Source organism: Perognathus longimembris, chromosome 7, assembly GCF_023159225.1.
Source record: "Perognathus longimembris pacificus isolate PPM17 chromosome 7, ASM2315922v1, whole genome shotgun sequence".
NCBI classification, from domain to species: domain Eukaryota; kingdom Metazoa; phylum Chordata; class Mammalia; order Rodentia; family Heteromyidae; genus Perognathus; species Perognathus longimembris.
In genome coordinates this window covers 48,882,803-48,902,901 of record NC_063167.1, presented here as the reverse complement: position 1 = coordinate 48,902,901, position 20,099 = coordinate 48,882,803, and the positions used below count along the sequence as shown (strand labels likewise).

The following is a 20,099-nucleotide window of genomic DNA, read 5'->3' as shown; positions in this document are numbered from 1 at the left end:
ATACCAATAAAAATAAACATAGTAAAACAACATTTAATGTATGAACAAAAAGTGGTTTACATCATTAACATACCAAAATTCTCAAAAGCAATATAGATGTTCATCAATAAATTAAATTTTAAATGAGCAAGGGGACAGCTATCATAGGAAACAATATATAAAAACATAAAAATGTACCTTGTTTGTGATAGATAATTGGAAAGAGATGTATTTACATTTGCTTGTTTGCCTATACATAGAAAAGGAATGGCATAACTGGCACTAAATCAGCCTTACTGCTAGGGATGGACCTCATGAGGCTGGTAGGGAGAATTTTTCTCTATTTCCCTTTTATGCTTTCCTTTTATACAATCATTTTTGTAACTAAAGAGCAATCTAATCAGTTTAGTAATTTAAACAAATAAAGTCTTTGGATTTAGATCAGCAGGGGCTAGAAAGAAAGGCAGTTATAGTTAGTCTGTAGGGAACAATTGGAGGATTTTTAAACATTAAAGGCTTATTACATCCCTAGCTGGAACTGCTCATTTAAGACAAGTATTGGCTTCTGATAGAGAGGTAGGGTCCAATACCCAAGAGGCAGTGATTCAGGTAACTTCAGGTCAGCACAACTAGAGTAGAAGTGACTGTCTATAGCAGGTTTGTCCTTATGGGTAATTCTTTTGCATTTTGTTGACAAATACAGCATTAGGCCTTTACCCCTATATTGGCTGGAGAAGATGGTGGAGGTTCTCAGTGGAGTGGGTTTACCATTCCTAAATTTTGCAAGGAATGCTAAAGGGAGTCCATCACATTGAAACAAAAGACACTTGATAATAACCACAAAGCACTTACATTTGCATATGTGGTCTGAAAAGTCTAATTAATATCAGAGATATTGCTCAAGTGGTACAGTGACAATTATAAGCAAGAAAAACAAGTGAGAATATGAGGCCCTAAATTTAAGCTTAGTTTCAGTACTGGTTACAGTAAGAAAGAAAGAGAGAAAGAGAAAGAAGGAAGGAAGAAAAACAAGAAGGGAAGGAAGGAAAGAGAGAAGGAAAGGAGAGAAATGAAGATATAGAAAGGAAAAAGGAATATAAAAGGAAAGAAAGGAAGAAAGAAAATAAACAGACGTTTTAAAAGTCCAATTCACAGAAGAAGAGAAAAGAAGGGTAGTGAGTAGGGACTGTAAGTGGAACAGAGCAGCAATGAGGAGACAGCAGCCAAAGGGTATATAATTTTAAATGAAAGGACTAAGTTTTGGAAATCTGTTGTTTAGCCTAGTGACATACTGATAGTAATGTTTCTCACTTTTGGAACTTTTAGTGAAGTTCATATGTTCTCATCAACACAAAGGATGTGAAATGATGGAATTGTTAAACCGAGTTACTACATGGTGTAGACATCTATCAAAGCCACATTATCCCCATACATTTATGCCATTATCTGTTATTAAAATAAAATATTTAACTATTGAGCCGTTGTGATCCTCTCCTAAGAATATCTTCTTGTCTCACTGGGTGAATGCTAGACTGCTGTTTAACTAATTAAGTCCAATTGTAATTAGTTGTCTTTTACTATCCACTGGATTAAGTTGAAGATTTATAGACATATTCTAGTTATTACAGACGAGAAAAACCATGGAGCTTATGTTTGTTTGGGCCTGGCTTAGTTTGCTCAATATATTTTTTTCTGTCTTTCCAATAGCTATGCGCACATGACCATAAAAAGTGATGGTTATTGAAATGAACTCCAAGAAATGGAAAGGAGTTTTTTTTACTTATTTTACTGTTTACAATTAATTTTTTTTCTTTCTTTTTCTCCTTTGGTTTATTCCTTGTTGTCACTGGTTTTGAATTATGTGCTTTTTGCCTTGCATATAAGTTTATCTAATTTTGGGGAAGGGAAAGGGAATCACAGAAATGGGACAAAGGATGAACCAAATGAACAGTGATACTTGCTAGACACTATATTGGAAATGAACTTTACAACTTGGTGGGTGAGGGGAGCAAGGTGGGTGGGAAGTGGGAGAAAATGAGGGACAGGTAACACTGTTCAAAAAGAAATGTACTTATTACCTGACATCTTTAACTATAACCTTTCTGCACATCATTTTTACAATAAAATTTAAGAAAATAATATAAAATATTTAAAGAATTCCTGCTGCGTATTAATGGAAAAATAAGTAACAAATCTTGACATTTTATCTTATCTTTTATCAGGCCATTAGTTTAGAGACATTTTTACCCAATTAAAAAAGATGAGTTGAGGGGCTGGGGATATAGCCTAGCGGCAAGAGTGCCTGCCTCGGATACACGAGGCCCTAGGTTCGATTCCCCAGCACCACATATACAGAAAACGGCCAGAAGCGGCGCTGTGGCTCAAGTGGCAGAGTGCTAGCCTTGAGCGGGAAGAAGCCAGGGACAGTGCTCAGGCCCTGAGTCCAAGGCCCAGGACTGGCAAAAAAAAAAAAAAAAGATGAGTTGAGTAAAAAATCCTCACCTCTGACAGTATATTACAATAGAAATTTCCTGTTTTAGTTATTAGGTGTTAAAGTTGAAGTCATCCATAATGCCTTTTTTGTTTTTGTCTTTGTGCTGGTCCTGGGGCTTGAGGGTTGCTGGTCCATGAGCTCTTTATCTCAAGGCTAGTGCCCTACCACTTGAGTCACAGCTCCATTTTCATCTTTTTGGTGATTAAATGGAGAAAAGGGTATCTGAGGAAGTTTCTTGTCCTGGCTGGCTTCCAACCATGATCCTCAGATCTCAGCCTTCTGAGTAGTTAGGATTACAGGCATGAAATATTGGTACCGAATTATCCTTAACTACTTTAACTGTTATTCCTGACAAGGAACATGACAACAAATCTTGTTGCTTTTACCTGGAAGCCAGTTTATCTTAAAGTTACTTAGAAAAGTTTAAGAATTTTAAGGTCCCTTGTTTGCATAAGTTTCTCTCTAGAATCTTGGCAGTAAGACTTGCAAAAGTGTGCAAATAGCCATAATTTTATAAAATTTTAAAAGCAAAATATGTTACTTAACAGTCAGAATATGGTTTGATAATTATGCCACTAGAATTCAATCATTGTGTGATTCTCATAGCATATGCTTACATGAACCTAAGTAGTAAGGCCTACTTCATACCTAGGCTATAGGAATATGTATGTTGCATATGCTCCTAGGTTATGGATCTGTGCAGTGGTTGTTATATTGAATAGTGAAGGTATTTACAGTGGTAAATATTTGTGTGTCAAAATATATGTAAACATATTAAAATTCAGTAAAAATACTCAGCAATGCATTTTTAGCTCCATTATAATCATGGGGAATCACCAATGAATGATATATCATGGCATGATTATTGGGTTGTTGTATTGTTTAAGAATTTTAAAATTAAGGTATGATTTATTTAATATAAAGTTCATCCTTTTGGGGTATAAAATAAAGTAGGTATTTTTTCACATAATCCTGCAACCACTATCACCTCTATATTTCTCATTTCTCACAAAAGCCATGCCTATTCTCTCTATTCTTCTTGCCTTCCAGACCCTGGAAAATTCTAATCTACTTTCTGTCACTGTGGAATTTTCTGTTCTGGACATTTCCTATACATGGACTTACGTGGCTTTTGTTCTTTTGTTTCTGCATTTTCTTAGTTTATCCATGTTATAGTGCATGGCAGTACCTCATTCATGTTCGTTGCTGAATATTATTCCACTGTATGGATAGACTACATTCTGTTCATCTGTTCAACAGCTGTTGGACATTCAAATTGTTTCTACATTTTTTGTCTGTTATCAACAATGTTGTTACACACACACACACACACACACACGCTTTTGTTATTTTTTTATTTTCTTTTCCTTTTTCTTTTTGTCAGTACTGGGGCTTGGACTTAGGGCTTTGCTCTCTTCCTTAGCTTTTTCACTCAATGCTGATGGTCTACCGTGCTTTCATTTTTGGCTTTTGCTGGTTACTTGTCAAAATAAAAAACAAACAAACAAACAAAAAAAAACGGTCTCTCAGGTTTACCTTCTTGGCCTGGCTTTGAATTGTGATCCTTGAATCTCAGCTTCCTGAGTAACTAGGTTTACATGTGTGAGGCTATCAGCATTTAGCTTTTAAGGTATACAAATTAATGGATCCTCAAATACATCAAGTTCTAATCCCTGTAGCCTATGAATATCCTGCTTTATATGATAAGGAATGTTTCAGGATGTGATTAATTTCAGGATCTTGAGAGAATGAAACTATTCTAGATTACCTGAAGGTACTCTCTGAATTGCAAATGTTCTTATGGAGGACAGCAGAAGTGTCAGAGAAGCTGAAACAGAGGTGATTGCAGAGGCAGAGTATGAACTGAAGTAAAGAAGTGGCCAGAAGCTAATGAATGGGTGGCCTCCCATATCAGGTTGTATTCAGTTTTCCAGCCTGGAGCAATCTCCCACCTACATATGCAGACGACCAACTCCAGTATCTCCTCTAGGTTTTCATTAACATGTCATCTCTGCAGTGAGGCTTACCTGGTTTTCATACATTTTTATTATCTTTTCTTAAACTTTTATTTAGCATTTCCACTGTCTTCTAGTTATGATGTGGTGTGAAACCTGAAACCAAGTAGTGTTTTTCTATTAATTAAATTTCAGATGGTATATCTCGATATTATTATCTTAGCACAGAAATGAGAAATATCTAAGTTTTAATAACAAGATTAAAACCATCTTGTTAATTTGGGGGTTGACTCACAATCCTTATTTACAAGTGAAGAATGCTCTCTTGGGTTTGCTCTGTGATTGCATAATATCCCCATTTTCATTGTGGAGTCCTGACTGTAAATTTGAACTCTAATGTACTGTACTCTGATTCTATAAAGGGACATTTTTATCCTGTAATTTCTTAGGTTGAAACAGTTTGCACAATCATCAAAGAACTTGACTATATTGGAATAAAGTCATGCTCAGAAAAATTCATTTTATGGAAAGGCTAATTAATCTCATTCATAGGGACCAGTCATAATATTGCAGTAATGAGAAAAGATAATAAGGGAAAAAGCACTTCCTTGAAAACAGACATAAAGATACTTATTTGATTGCCAGGAAAGGGAAAGTTTGAAAGCAAGGAAACAAGTTTCTTTATGTGTATGACAGTGAAGATTGCTTATTAAAACCCTAGGTCAACAGATGTTGCTTTGGTAAAAATGGTAATCCCAATTGGATCATTCTCTGAAAGAAATGTCTCTGTAATTATTTTCAATTCAAAAACACATTTTAATTGAATGGTTCATCAAGGTTTTCTTTCAAATTCCACTCAGAAGGAATACATATATATATATATATATAATTTTCATTCATTTAGAAGAATATTTCAAAGGAAAGTGAAATTGATACCTCAAAAGATAGCTTTTGATTAGATGGTTGTTTTTCAGATAAATAAAAGTATTACTTCTACTTCTTTTAGTTTCTGTTTAGCTTGAATTAACATTTTCTTACTTATGTAGTAGTGATTCTGAGTAGAACTGAATTTTTTGTTTTTAATTCAAATGACTCATTCATTCACTCAAAAATATTTATGAGTACCAGCAGGAGCAGGAAACGCTTTCTAGGCCTATCAAAACATTTCTTTTACCTGTTTTTAAGATACAACACTCTATTGGATAAATGCCTGGGAGTGGAATTGTTGGTCATAGGGTATATGTTTAGCTTTTTGAGGAAACTCCATACTGCTTTCTAGAATGGTTGAACAAGTTCATAATACCATCAACAGTGTAATATAGTTCCCTTTGACCACATACATACCAGCATCTGTTATTAGTTCTCTTGATAATGGCCATGCTAACCGTAGTAAGGTAGAACCTCAATTTCGTTTTAATTTACATTTCTTTTATAGTCCTAGATGGCGAACATTTCTTTATGTAGGTATTTATCCAATAGAATGCCGACAAGGCCACACTAACGCTACCAGCCCGGTCATGCTCATTGCATTTTTTTCCATATACATTATTATTTATTTTATTTTTCTGTTTTTAAAATTGAATTTTATTGTCATGGTGATGTACAGAGGGGTTACAGTTACATATGTAAGGTAGTGAGTCCATTTCTTGTCAAACTTGTTGCTTCCTCCGTTTTCTCTCACCTTCCCTCCTCCCCAAATCCCCCCACACTCCATGTTGTACAGTTAGTTTACCACTTATTGCCTTGTAAGTATCGTGGTTGCATTGGTTCACTCTTTCTCCTTCGTTTCACCATTTTGATGTTTTCCTTCCTTTCCCTAATTCAGATAAATGTATATACAATACCCAGGGTACCAAAATCAAATAGTGGCAAAAGGGGCTAAACCATAGGGAAGAAAAATGCAATAAAAAATAAATAATTTCATATAGTACATTAAAAATAACAACAACAATGAAAAACCATTTGTTTCCATATTTTGGAGTTCATTTCCCTTAGTTAGCGTCATCTTATATCATCATATGTACATAATCATTGAGCTATTGTGATTCTCTGCTAGGACTATCCTAGATGTATACTACTTATTACCAGTGAGGGAAACCATAGAGTCTCTGATTCCTTGGATCTGGCTCACTTCACTTAGTGAAGTCTGTTCACTTCCTGGCCTTCTTGTACTATCATCAGCATGACCTTTTCACCCTGTAGTAACACTAAACACCAGTGACAGTCGCTGTTGTAGGTTTGTCATTTTCCCCCCATATGGTTAGGATGGCCTTGACTTTTCTTGCCAAGCCACAACATCAGCTTGTGGGCACTCCTCCTCATGGCTCCAGGCACTCCTTCCCATTCTTCACCCATCCTCCCCACTTTCTGCTCAAACTAGGGGTCCTGGCTATTTCCCAGAATCATTATCTCTGAGCTATTTCCATGTTGACTTCTAGCCCCTTTATTTCTCTACTACATAATTATTCTTTATATTCAACTTCCTTTGTGAAATAATTGGTATAGTTTCCATCCTCTGACAAGCTTCTGATTGACACAAAAATTTATGTGTCTTCAGTAACTTTTGAAAATAAATTTCAACTCTCAAGTTTTTCTTGATATATTACTATCCTCTGACAATGTCTGTGAGGACACACACATATTTACAAATATATACTTATATGCATAAAATCTCTGGTCTTAATTGTTAGGTTTTTTTCCCCATGCTGAGGCTTGAACTCGGGGCCTCATGTTTTTGCTCAGTTCTCTTGCTTATGCCTGGTGCTCTATTACTTGAACTTCACCTCTACTGTTGCATTTTTTCTGGTTAATTAGATGGAATCTTGAGGACTTTTCTGCTCTTCCTTGCTTGGACCTAAATTTCTCCAGGTGTTAACTTCTTGAGTAGCTAAGAATACAGATGAGAGACAAGGAGTACCTATTTGGTCTGGAAAGTTTTAGAAATATGCAGGAAAACAGATGAGTTATAATTATTTCTCCTAAAAAAAACTGGATACACACACACACACACACATACACACACACACACATCTCCAAATTGCATGTCATTCTTTTTAAGTAACCTCTACTTGAAAAACAATTGACAAAATGTGACTAGTATTGTGGCAAATGTGTGTTGTAATTACTTCCAAAGGAAATTGCTGGGCTTATCTAAGTAGTGTTCACCTCAGGTGTACATGCTTCTTAGGTAATTGAAAATAAGGACACCTTGGGCAAACTAGGGGAGTGGAACCTCACTGCAATGCTTTTAATAAAATGAATTTAATTCTAATCAATTTCCATTACCACTAAAGGCATTGACATATTCCAGTATTTCAAACTTAAGCCTTACAAAATTCTATGAAAACATTTATATTGCTTATATATTTCATATGATTGGTGCATGTTTTAATTTGTATTCATTAGACTATCTCTGTCTCCCATTTCTTTTTATTTAGTCTATCTCTGAAATTTTTATCTGAGTTAATAAAATCAAGTGAGAAAAATAAACAGAAACAAAATCCATTTGCATATTGAGGTGAAAAATTCTTCCTTATTCTAATCTCAGTATTGTGACTTTTTAAGAGTACAGAGTATTTTATTGCTTCACTATGAAGAGTTTTCTTAGACTATAAATACTTTAATATTTATGGATGTCTACTTTTATGAAATGTTTTTTGTAAACACTAAGAGACAATCTTTTTTTTTTTTTTTTTGGCCAGTCCTGGGCCTTGGACTCAGGGCCTCTGAGCACTGTCCCTGGCTTCCTTTTGCTCAAGGCTAGCACTCTGCTACTTGAGCCACAGCGCCACTTCTGGCCGTTTTCTGTATATGTGGTGCTGGGGAATCGAACCCAGGGCCTCATGTATATGAAGCAAGCTCTCTTGCCACTAGGCCATATCCCCAGCCCCCTAAGAGACAATCTTAAATGGTAATCTCTCTCTCTCTCTCTCTCTCTCTCTCTCTCTCTCTCTCTCTCTCTCTCTCTCTCCTCTCTCTCTCTCTCTCTCTCTCTCTCTCTCTCTCTCTCTCTCTCTCTCTCCTCTCTCTCTCTCTCTCTCTCCTCTCTCTCTCTCTCTCTCTCTCTCTTTCCTCTCTCTCCTCTCTCTCTCTCGCCTCTGTGTTGGTCCTGGGGCTTGAATCTAGGGCCTTAGCACTGTCCCTGAGCTGTTGTGCTCAAGCTCAAGTCTAGTACTATACCACATGAGCCACAGCTCTACTTCTTGTTTTTGGTGGTTCATTGGAGATTAGATCTCATGGACTTTTCTGCCCAGGCTGGCTTTGAACTGAGATCCTCAGATCTCATTTTCCTGAATAGCTAGGATTATAAGTGTGATCCACTGGCATCTAGCACTGTTCACTTTTCGATGAATTCTCTGAATTTATACATTTAATCCATTTTTGTTTTTTTAAATTAATTTTTTATTACACATAGAATATTTCTTTTTCTTGACATATTTTTGCTACTGTCACTTAGAGGTTTTGTTTTAAAACCATATTTTGTTCTGCAACCCAGAAGTTGGGTTCTCTAAAATTTAGAAGCATTCCCGCAGCAAATGTCACACTACAGTCCAAAAATGTTGAAAATATTCTCACAATTATCTCATAATTATGCTCAAAACTCTGGGGCATTAATACTGGACAATATTAAATAGGAAAGCAAAAAAAAACTCTTGAAATGATATGTTAAAAGTCACTATTACTTTTTCACGGAAAATGCATAAAATAATGGGTTAAATTATCTAAAGTACCGAAAACACTTAGATTTATACTCTAAATCCAGCAGGAGAGGGGAAAAATAATAAAAGGTCAATTCTGAAGATGTAAAGGCTGATAATTTTATAAAATTGATGAATTGCAAGAACTCACAAAGTATATAGGACTGGTGTGTACAAATGTTACTCATAAGCATAGATTTTAACAGCTCTTGAACATGACTTATTATGATTCTTCAAAATTCATTTTGAAACTTAATGCTCATTGTGGTAATTTTAAGATATATATGGGCATATATATATATATGGGTGTTTCATAAATGATAAACTCATGAATAGATTAAGGCCATTATAAAAGAAGCTTCAGGATGGTTTTCTACTTCTGCCCTTCTGCATTCGACCATGTAGGGACACAGAAATACACACAATCATAAAAAACATAAGCACTGGCCATTCACCAGATGCTGATGTGCCAGTGCCTTCTCCTTGGGTTCCTAATCTTTAGAATTGTGAGAGAGGTAGCTCCTCATAAAAAGATTGCTTTAAATTATACAATCTCGGGAATTTTTTAATTAGTTTCACAGATGAATATTTATGTAGAAAATTGTGATTATAATATGATCCTGATGTGTTTATCAGAAACAGAAATTTTGTCTTAATGTCAGAAACTATTTCAATACAACTCAGTAATGGATCAATGGAGTAAAAGTGCTGCTTCAATAAATGTAATGAAATGGAAGGTTAGAAGCCTGAATGAAGGAGATCATACCAAAAATAATAACCATGGTTATATATAGATATGAAATCTTGGATGATTTTTTTGTGGGGCTGGTCCTGAAGTTTGAACTCAGGACCTGAATACTGTTCCTGAGCTTCTTTGTGCTCAAGGCTAGTGCTTCCCCACTTGAGCCACAGTGCCACTTCCCACCTTTCCTGAGTAATATGTTGGAGGTGAGAGCCTCAAGAACTTTCCTTCCAGGTTGACTTCCACTCATAATCCTCAGATCTCAGGATCCCAAATAGCAGGATAACAGGCATGAGCCACCGAATCCTGGCTGATATATACTGCTATTTTTTTTTAACTTTAAAGACCTTTTAATGAATATTTTTGATATTGAGAAAAGAACTGATAAAAGACAAAATCTATGCTAATCTTAGAACTTTGTTCAATATTTCCTGGTGTTTATTGCTGTTAGATTAGGATTTCTGTATTTAAATTAATTTGTTAAATATTTCAGAAGTAAAATGGCATCTCTAAGTAGGCATTTGTAGTTCATGCCTCATTTCAGATATTTACAATCTTCTCAAGCTATTCCATTTATCAGGCTTTCACATTGTAAGTGGTTTCTTTTTTGTCTTTGTCTTCTAAGTTACAGTCATCTCCTTGCCAATTATTTCTTTTGTGTGTCACACTAAATAAATCATCTAAGATAATCTGGTAGGTGTCAAAGTCTAGATACAGGATGGAATTTGATCCCATCTCTGCCTCTATTATTTCTAAAGTCTTCTTGTCAGAGCAGTTTCTCTTACTTTCTCATTAAAAGTTGTTAGTGTCACAATAACAACTGCCTATTCACACCTATGACTAAGACAACAATCAGTTTAAGAGTGAATAGCCTTAGAAACATGAAGTTTCATGATTATACCCTTCAAAGAGCTGAGCATCATCAAATAAAAACTCCTATGCAAATGAGAAATAAAGGAAAAGGGACTCATTTTTGTGCTTAGCCTGAAACATTATCATATCAAAAACATAAAAACTGTTTCTGCTCAGGTGATGATTTCTTTTTTTTTTTTTTTTAAGGTTCATAAGGAGGTTTATTAGTGGGGCCATAGTTCCCACGGGAGAGGGAGCTACATGGCGTCTGTACCTTATCCAGGTGGCAGCTTCTCAGGTGATGATTTCTTAGGCACCATAAAACATATAGTCAGGAATTTTAAATTTACTGCCAATAAGTTTATTTTTTATAAAATAAGCATATTTGATGCATATTTGTTGATTTAAATCTTTACAATAAAACACTGATTTGCCTATACCCATAGGAGAAACTTGTTCGCAACTAACATTAATTGAAATGTAGAATGTATCTTTTGCATGAAAATTGCCCCCCCCCAAATCCCATAAAATAATACCCATGAAAGATTGATAGGAAACTGAAGTTAGAAAGTAAGCTACTGACTCAAAGCTATCCAGGACTGTGAGAAACCTGAGAGCCAAACGTATCTGTTTGAATCCCTGTCTTATCTTCTTCCTATTACTAGACCAAAGGAAGCTTAAGATTCACACAGCAACCAATTTCAAATCTATTACTATCAACTACCAATTTTACACTACCTGTTATTTACCAATATTACCATTCTGTCTACTCACATTAACAAACATCTCCTTAAAAAATGCTACTGATAGTAGGGTTCCCTTCTGGCCACATCCTCATTAGCATTTGTTATTACTTGTTTTCTTGATAATGGCCATTCTAACTTTGGTGAAGTGGAATCTCAATGTAGTTGTGATTCGCACAGAAATTTTGAACATTTCTTGTTTTTTTTTTTTGTTGTTTTTGTTGTTTTTTTTTTGCCAGTCCTGGGGCTGGCTTCTTTTTGCTCAAGGCTAGCACTCTACCTCTTGAGCCACAGTGCCACTTCTGGCTTTTCTGTTTATGTGGTGCTGCAGAATTGAACCCAGGGCTTCATGCATGTAAGTCAAGCATTCTATTGCTAAGCCATATTCCCAGTTCCTGTTGATCATTTCTTTATGTGTCTATTGACTATTCTTATTTCCTCTCCAGAGAATTCTCTTTCTAATTCTTTAGCCCACTCATTAATGGAGTGATTGTTTCTTTGAGGATTTGTTTTTGCAAGGTTTAATTTTTTTGAGCTCTAGGTATATTTTTGAAATGAGGCCCTTGTCTGTTGTATAGCTAGTGAAGATTGTTTCCCAATCTGTGGGCTTTCTATTTATCTTGCTTGCTATGTCCTTTGCCATGCAGAAGATTTTCAGTTTAATAAGATCCCATTTATCCGGCCTTTCTTTGATTTGCTGTGCTTCTGTATATTTATTTAGGATGTTTAGACCTGTTCCAAAGTCCTACTGTATCCCCTAACACTTCCTGTAATATTTTCAGGGTATCTGCTCTTCCATGGGGTCTTTGATCTGTTTGGAATTGATTCTGGTGCAGGGTGATATACAAGGATGAAGCTTCAGTTTTCTACATGTGTGTAGCCAATTCTGCCAGCACTATTTATTGAAGAGGCCATCTTTATTCCAGCTGATGATTTTGGCTTATCTCCATATCAAATATTAGTTGGCTATAGGTCTGTGGGTTCATTTCTGTGTCTCCAATTTTACTCCATTGGTCCTTAGGCCTGTTCATGTACATGTACCAGGCTGTTTTTATAATGACAGTTTTATAACAGAATTTGAAGTTTGATATTGATATTGCTCCAGCATTGTTTTCATGCTAAGGATTGTTTTTGGATTTGGGGTCTTTTTATTATTCCATATATATTTTTGCACTGCTTCTTTTATTTCATTAAAGAATGTTATTTGAGTTGGTTTACAGCATATAGTTTTGTAAGTATTGCTGTTGCATTGGTTGCTATATATTATCTCACGTGCATGTAATAAATTTTATGTATTTGGCAAAAAAAGAATGTTGGGGTATTGATGGGGATGCATTGAACTTTTAGATATCTTTTATCAGTAGTGACATTTTCAGAGTTTTCTTTTGTTTGCTTTTTAATGTTCTACATGAAGTTGTTTCTTTTTCCTTTAATTTATTCCCTTGATTTATCCCCTGTTGTCACTGTTTTTTTATTTTGGTACCCTGTATCTTGTATATACGTTTACCTGATTTGGGGAAGAGAAGGGAGATAACAAAATGATGAGACAAAGGACAAAGAGTGAACCAATGCAACTGTGATACTCACAAGACAATATGTTGGAAATGAACTTTACAACTGGGAGGGAGGGGAGTCAGAGAGAGGGAAAGTAGGAGCAAACAAGGGAAGGGGTAACAGTAATTACAACTGTATTCATTACCTTACTTATGTAACTATAACCACTCTGTATATAACCTTTACAATAAAATATTATTTAGTGGTACATGATAGTACATAGTAGTCTCCTGCTCTCATATTTGGGAAGCAGCCACCTTGAAAAGCTGTAGGACACACTGGATGCATTGAAGGCAGAGTAAATCTAATGTGGCAGAAAAGAAGTTCATAAGTTCCTATTTACCTTGCCTTTCTCATTTTGCACAGACTCAAATTCCACCAGTGAGAAGGAAGCAGGGAAAGGGGTAGAGAGAGGATGCATGACAGACTGATAATATTTACCTAGGGGAGTATATCGCAACCTAAATGGACCTCTTTTTATTCACTTTAAAAGTTATATAATTTTTATTATTATTAAAGTGTTGAACAGAGAGGTTAGTTATCATTTCCTAAGTCAGGCCAGGAGTGCATTTCTTTTTTTGGACAATGTCACCCCTCTTTTTCTTTCCCCCCGTTTCTCCCTCTCATCCCTCTCCACAAATTCTACAGGTCAATTCTCACATATTGTACACTGAATAGCATGACTGCATTTTCTCACCCTTCCTCACTCCCTGACTGTGCCTTACTTGGTCTCCCCTAGAGAAAAATAAAAAACAAACACCACCACCACCACTAACAAGAGACTTGGAGCAATGGCTTGATTGACAATGGTCAAAGTAATACTAAGGCTACTGTCAAATAATTGCCTATGGTCAAAGTTAATGTTCTTTGGACACTCAAAATGCAGTTGAATTAAATCCTGTCTACCTTGTATATGGCTCATTCATAGAGGTTCACTTTTTTGCCAGGATTTGTAATGCATTATTTAAATCTCACATAAGCCTAGGAACCCACACTAGTGATATCTTCCATTTTATAAAGAAAATGAGGTTTTAGAATAATCAAACAAGTTGCCCATAATTTCATAGCAATTGAACTGAGATAGAAATGCTAAGGCAGAAAGACTGAGACAGAAAGACGGCTTAAATGTTTCAATTTTCAAACTTTAGATGAATTGGAGTTTTGAATTTAAAGTAAACAATGAGAAACTTCCAAATAAAGAAATCTGGGCCCTTTTATAAGGGAGTATTTGCTTTCTAACTTGAGATTTTGGTCTTTAGACATGTTTTAAAGAAAACCGGAGCATAAAAGGAGCAGGAAGAACTCTGCCAATCTTACTGGCAGTGAGGTGCTGAGATCTGTACATTAGAAAGACACTATCTGTACAATTGGAACACAATGCCACAGCTCTCACAGCTCTCATACTATGACACTAAGCAGCCTCCGACGTGGATGTGTTCAAGATACGGACATTGATGTTATTTGGAGTGACTCAAACCCCTGTAAGCTCTGCTTGGACACATAACAACTATACATGTCAGTTGCCACTTCCACACAATTAAAATGGTACCATAGTAAATCCAGATTAAATGAGAAAACATAGGTAACATACTTCTGTGGTTCCTGCCAGGGAGTTGGTGCTGAAACAGATCACATATATCTGTTTCAATATCAACTTTTTTCTCTAGTGAAATCTGTGTTATTAGGCTCAATGTGTTTATTATATAGTGAAGGAATCACTTTAACTCTCAAGTTTTGTTTTTATATTTAGCAAATGTAAATATGCACTCAACGTTCTAAAACCTGAGGTTCCCATGACATCAAATATGATCTCCTGGAGTGCACTTAGCAAGTTCAGAAAATGCATTTGCTTACCAGCTCACTGAATTCATTATTTCCTAGATCAAGTCTTTCCAATTGGGCCAGTTTGTGCATTGACCTGTAACAGAGGGAGAAAATAATATTATGAGGGAATATATGACATATTACTTGAAAATACCCTATTCAAGTCTTTTTGTTATATTCATCTGACACAAATATATAGTACATAAAATTTGTGTGGTACTTTGGTACACAAAAATAGGGGATTATTCTTCAGTAAGATATAAATTGTAATAAACATGAATGTGTACAAACTGCAACCTGATGACCTTTATTTAGTAGCATATTATGGTCTTCTATAGCATTGATTCCTATATGAGACTATATTGTTGGAGAAGAGGGCTGGCTGCTTAATAAAAACCTTGTTAAATATATACCCTAGGGGGAGGTATGCTGTGAAATCTAATAATGTACACTTTTAAGAATCATCACTATTTTGAGATCCAATTCAATTCTTAGGAAAGCATTCTAAAACTCTACAATACGGAACATTAAAAAACCCATCAGTCTTGTTCCTGAATGAACTTATATTACAGACAAATTTAGGTAGTCTTTGTGTCCTATATGTATTGGCTCGATGCTGCAACACATGTGAATATTTGAGAGACCTTGAACAAAAAACTGTGTGAAAGGTGTGGGTATGCTAGCATACTTCAAATGCAATGATCATTTCTCAAACCATTCTTAAATAAGCAGAAAACATAAAAAGATGATGTTTTCCACAAGATTTTATCTCCCTATCATATATATTATTCTTATTAAGTCTGATCTAGGAAGAAAGTCTTGAAGCTTCCTGTCTTAAATCTCAGAACTTTTAACTTCTTCTTTAAAATAGGCACAGAGTTGTATTATTTTTTTTCAGATTATAGCATATATCAATATATTGATAGTAAATGAACTTCTAGGCATGCAAGTAAATCTGAGAGCATAGTTCCTAAACGTTATATGACTTTAAATTGTAAAATTGCATATTATAGAAAAATACGAAACCAATGGTTTCTTTTCAAGCCAATTTTCTTATAATGAAAATTATGACTTAAAGTACAAGCACTTTTAAAAGAGCTAAGCATTTATAGTAGAATATTTGTTGATAGGTAATATGTTCTTATACATAGTAACTTCACGTATATAAAATTGTTCTTTACCTTCTGGGTCCATATTTAGGAGCCAATGCTTCTATTAGGACTATGTGAATTTTAAAGCGTTGTTGTTTGTATTTGGTCTAAATGAATCAAGACTGGCATAGTGCATTCTTCAAGGTGACTTCCCATATTCTGGCTTCATATATTTTTTTAAGTTTTTATTATAAAACTGATGTACAGAGAGGTTACAGTTTCATACTTTAGGCATTGGATACATTTCTTGTACTGTTTGTTACCTTGTCCCTCATACCCTCCTCCCCCCTCCCCCTTAGTTGTATTATTTTTATGAACATCAAATGTAATACTCTTGCAGTCCAGACTCTATTGGGCATGAGAAAACAAAACAAAACAAAAGCCAACTAGAGATGTCAAGAAAGTCTAGAAAACTGGGGAAAATCCAAGAAAGAAAGATATTTTGGGAGCATATAAAATTGTGAGGCTAAGAGATCACCAACATAATGAGTGCACATGGAAAAAAATAGGTCCAAAAGGATGTGAAGTTGAGTCTAAAAAGAAGAATGACAAGTAACTAGGGCCCTAGAAGAAAAATCACAGGAGTATGATGTGCATGAAGTAAGCATTTCAAGGCATATGAAGTGACAAAGTACAATGAAAGCTGCAGATAGGTCAGAGAACAGACACTTTGAACAACATGGTGATTTTGATATGCATTTTCTTATTGTAAAACCTTTGCTAAAATTTTCCTTTGATTCCATATCCCTTTACACACTCATTTCTCGTCAATAGTGTTTGATTGGAATACAGTATGGCCATTTGTTGACAGTTTATGAATCCTTTTACATGTCATCCACAGAACTGAGCACCTGGGACAGGGACCATGAGAACACCAAGCCGGAAATATTTTCTGTTTCTGACAGCCGCTCACTTTCAATATTGAGCATGCCAATTTAACTCTGGACTGACCAAGATGATGTATAAGGAAGTAATAAGCATTAATTCCCTTTGTGGAGGAAATAGTGAGGCTCTAGGCCACCCATAAGCCTTTTTCTTTGACTAGTCTAGTATTTGGTTCAGAATTTCATTACCTACATGCTATATTTTATGGCATAACTTCCTGTCAGTCCTTTTGACATTCTTTGAAAGTTGTTTGCTGGGAAAGGAAGAGCTATCTCTTGACACTTTCTGAATTATTTCCTGGACCTTAAGCTATTTTTACTTAATATAAGCTTGCTTCTATTTAAATTTAGTCTCATTTTATTTGTATAATCCTAGTTTACAGCAATTTTTACTTGCTATCATTACTTTTGTCTGTGATTATGTGTTTCCATTTCCGAAGCTGTCTCTCCAATATAATGTCTTTCATTTTAGTCAGTATTAAATTCCTCTTTTCATTTGAAAAGATGTCATTAAGTATTATTTCTGTATTTCACTCCTTTATAAAGGGCTGTCTTCAATTACCCACAAGTGGTTTGATTGTAGATAGTCTACAACAGTCTATTGCTTTTTTGTTCATATGTTTATTGCTAAAGTATAATCATTCTGTCACATTCCTCCTCATTTAAAAAAAAATTTCCTCCTCATATTTCTTTTAGATGACCATATGCATAAAGTTTTAATTTTTATGAGGATACAATCAAATAAGCCTGTCAGAAAAAAATACAATAGAACTGATGGCATTTGTGTATTAGTGTTCTTAGTGAACATTCATTCATTTGCTTAATAATCTGTGCTCCTTTATGGAAGGAACATGTGGGCACCGGAGTTATAAAGATTTCTGAAATGCAGGGTTTCTCAACCTCAGCATTGCTGACATTTTGAGCTGCCTAATTCTTTGATACTGGGAACTTCTGTGTGCACTGTGCGGGTATTTAGCACATCCTACACAGTCTGTATTCTCAAAGGCTTATTTTCTAAATGGATTTTGACCTTTAAGTGAATAATGACTTCACAGGGTGATAAGTACAAAGATAAGAGTATGTATAGGTTGCAACAGGAACTCAGAAGAAAGAACAACTAACAATTCCATAATTAGGAAAAATATTCAAGAAGGTGACATTTGCTTTGGGTTTTACAAAAGTTTGTTAAATGAATCACATATATTTGCACATTTGAAAAGAAATAACGAAAATACAGAATACAGAATCTGGAGTTGCAATATATCAACATATGTGGAGTCATAGCTTAAGATAATAATACAATGGATAGAGACATGTATTCCCAAAAGAAGTGAAGGATTTTTGGTCCAAATTGATGAAATTCTAAAATACCCATTTGAGAATATAGGAAACTCACTGTCCTACATTTAGAGCTAGAAAGAAGAACATTGGGATGTAACACTTCTCAACCATGGTGCTACTTGCCAATTTGCCTGGGGTATTGTTTATTTTAGGGGACAACTTTCTCATTGTGGAATACTTTGAAGCACCTATGACTCTGTTCACTAAGTATCAGTTAACACTCTAGAGCTGTCAAAATTGAAATGTTTCTGAATATTATCAAATATTTCCTTCCCTTACTAGTTAGTGGGGGCATGAACGTATTAAGTGCATTGTCTATTTCTTTACTAGGGGAGATTCCTATATGCTCTGTCCTTAAGCAGACCTGCTTAGAGTATACTCATTGGTTCTCCTTTTTAATAAATGCATGTATCTTTCTGTGTTTGCATTCAAGTTCAACTGACAGAATTTCCTATTCATAATGCTTGGCCTAGAAGCCAGGGTCACCACTGTAGTTCAGGGAGTAAACTTGGCAAGAAAATTGGGCGCATTCCTCGCCACCAATGATGACATCAGAACCAGCTGTCATGCCGGTAATATGGATTCATTTGTGTGCTAATTTAATTAATTTAATTTGCTTAAGGAGCAAATTCTAGTAAAAATGACTGTATTAAATAATATTTTCCATGCTATAATAACATGATAGGTGTACACATCCCAGAACCTGTGTTACTGTTACTTCTCTCTGTGATGCCTTTCCTGTCAATCTTCATAATCAGTTCTTACTCTTCATTTTAGTTCACATGTTTTTTCTGTGGATAGCCATATATAACCACCCTAGACACAATTTCCTTCCTTGCATTCACTCTATGGACTACCCAGGCATAATTTTCTTTCAATACATTCAGTTGAAAATTTGTGGAAGTTTTTATTCTACCTTCTGCTAGGGTTTACACTCAAGGAGAGTAAGTAACCTACCAATTTTATTCACAGCAAAAACAAGCTTCTCAATCAGATCTTCTAAATGAATACTTTCACAAAGAAATAAATGACTAATTTTTTTTAATCAGTGAGAAGTTTAGCTCCAGAATATTTACAAAGATGGACTACTTAGTTTTTATCAGTCCTCTTGACAGTTGTTAAGGACATATTCAGCTTGGTTGGTTGTAATGAGTCCTCTAATGTTCATAGCTCAGTTCATTTGTCCTGGAATATACCTGATCAATAAAGGCAGCTCAAACTAAAGTTCACTAGTCCTAGATGCTTATATTTTGTGTTAATTTCCAGTATCAAATAAAAATTTAAAGAAGCAAGAGAAATGTTGGGTGAAATGCTCAGGTAAGTTTTACATGTCTCTGGATATCTGAAATACAGCAATGGACTTGTAGATGTCTAGTGGTTGAAACCAGGAACTCTGTACTCAGATATCCTGGTTTAAGGTCTGATTTTACTAATTAGTAGTGATTTAACTTTGAATAAAATTTTCTCATCTACAACATGGGGAGGCAGGTTGGTAGTAAGGTGGTATCAAGAAACCCAGAAGTGAGAAGATCTTTACTGGCCATTCAACGGACAAAGGCCTCATATCTAAAATATATGCAGAACTAAAAAAATTACATTCCTCCAAAACAAAACCAATAGCCCGCTCATCAAGTGGGCTAAAGACTTACAAAGAGACTTCTCTGATGAGGAAATGAGAATGGCCAAGAGACATATGAAAAAGTGCTCTACATCACTGGCCACAAAAGAAATGCAAATCAAAACAACATTGAGATTCCATCTCACCCCAGTAAGAATGTCATATATCAAGAAAACTAACAATAACAATTGTTGGAGGGGATGTTGCCAAAAGGGAACCCTACTTCATTGTTGGTGGGAATGTAAACTGGTTCAGCAACTCTGGC

At 35.3% G+C, this 20,099-nt stretch overlaps 1 protein-coding gene across 2 annotated transcripts in view; it reads right to left on the bottom strand.

The window, feature by feature from the left end:
* The window catches only part of Lrrc7 (leucine rich repeat containing 7), a 374,249-nt gene that overhangs the window by 142,858 nt on the left and 211,292 nt on the right, over positions 1 to 20,099 (bottom strand). For both annotated transcript variants that reach the window (XM_048349940.1, XM_048349941.1), the window contains exon 7: positions 14,871 to 14,934. In XM_048349940.1, coding sequence (XP_048205897.1) covers positions 14,871 to 14,934 — 64 coding nt within the window. The remainder of the gene's footprint in view (positions 1 to 14,870; positions 14,935 to 20,099) is intronic.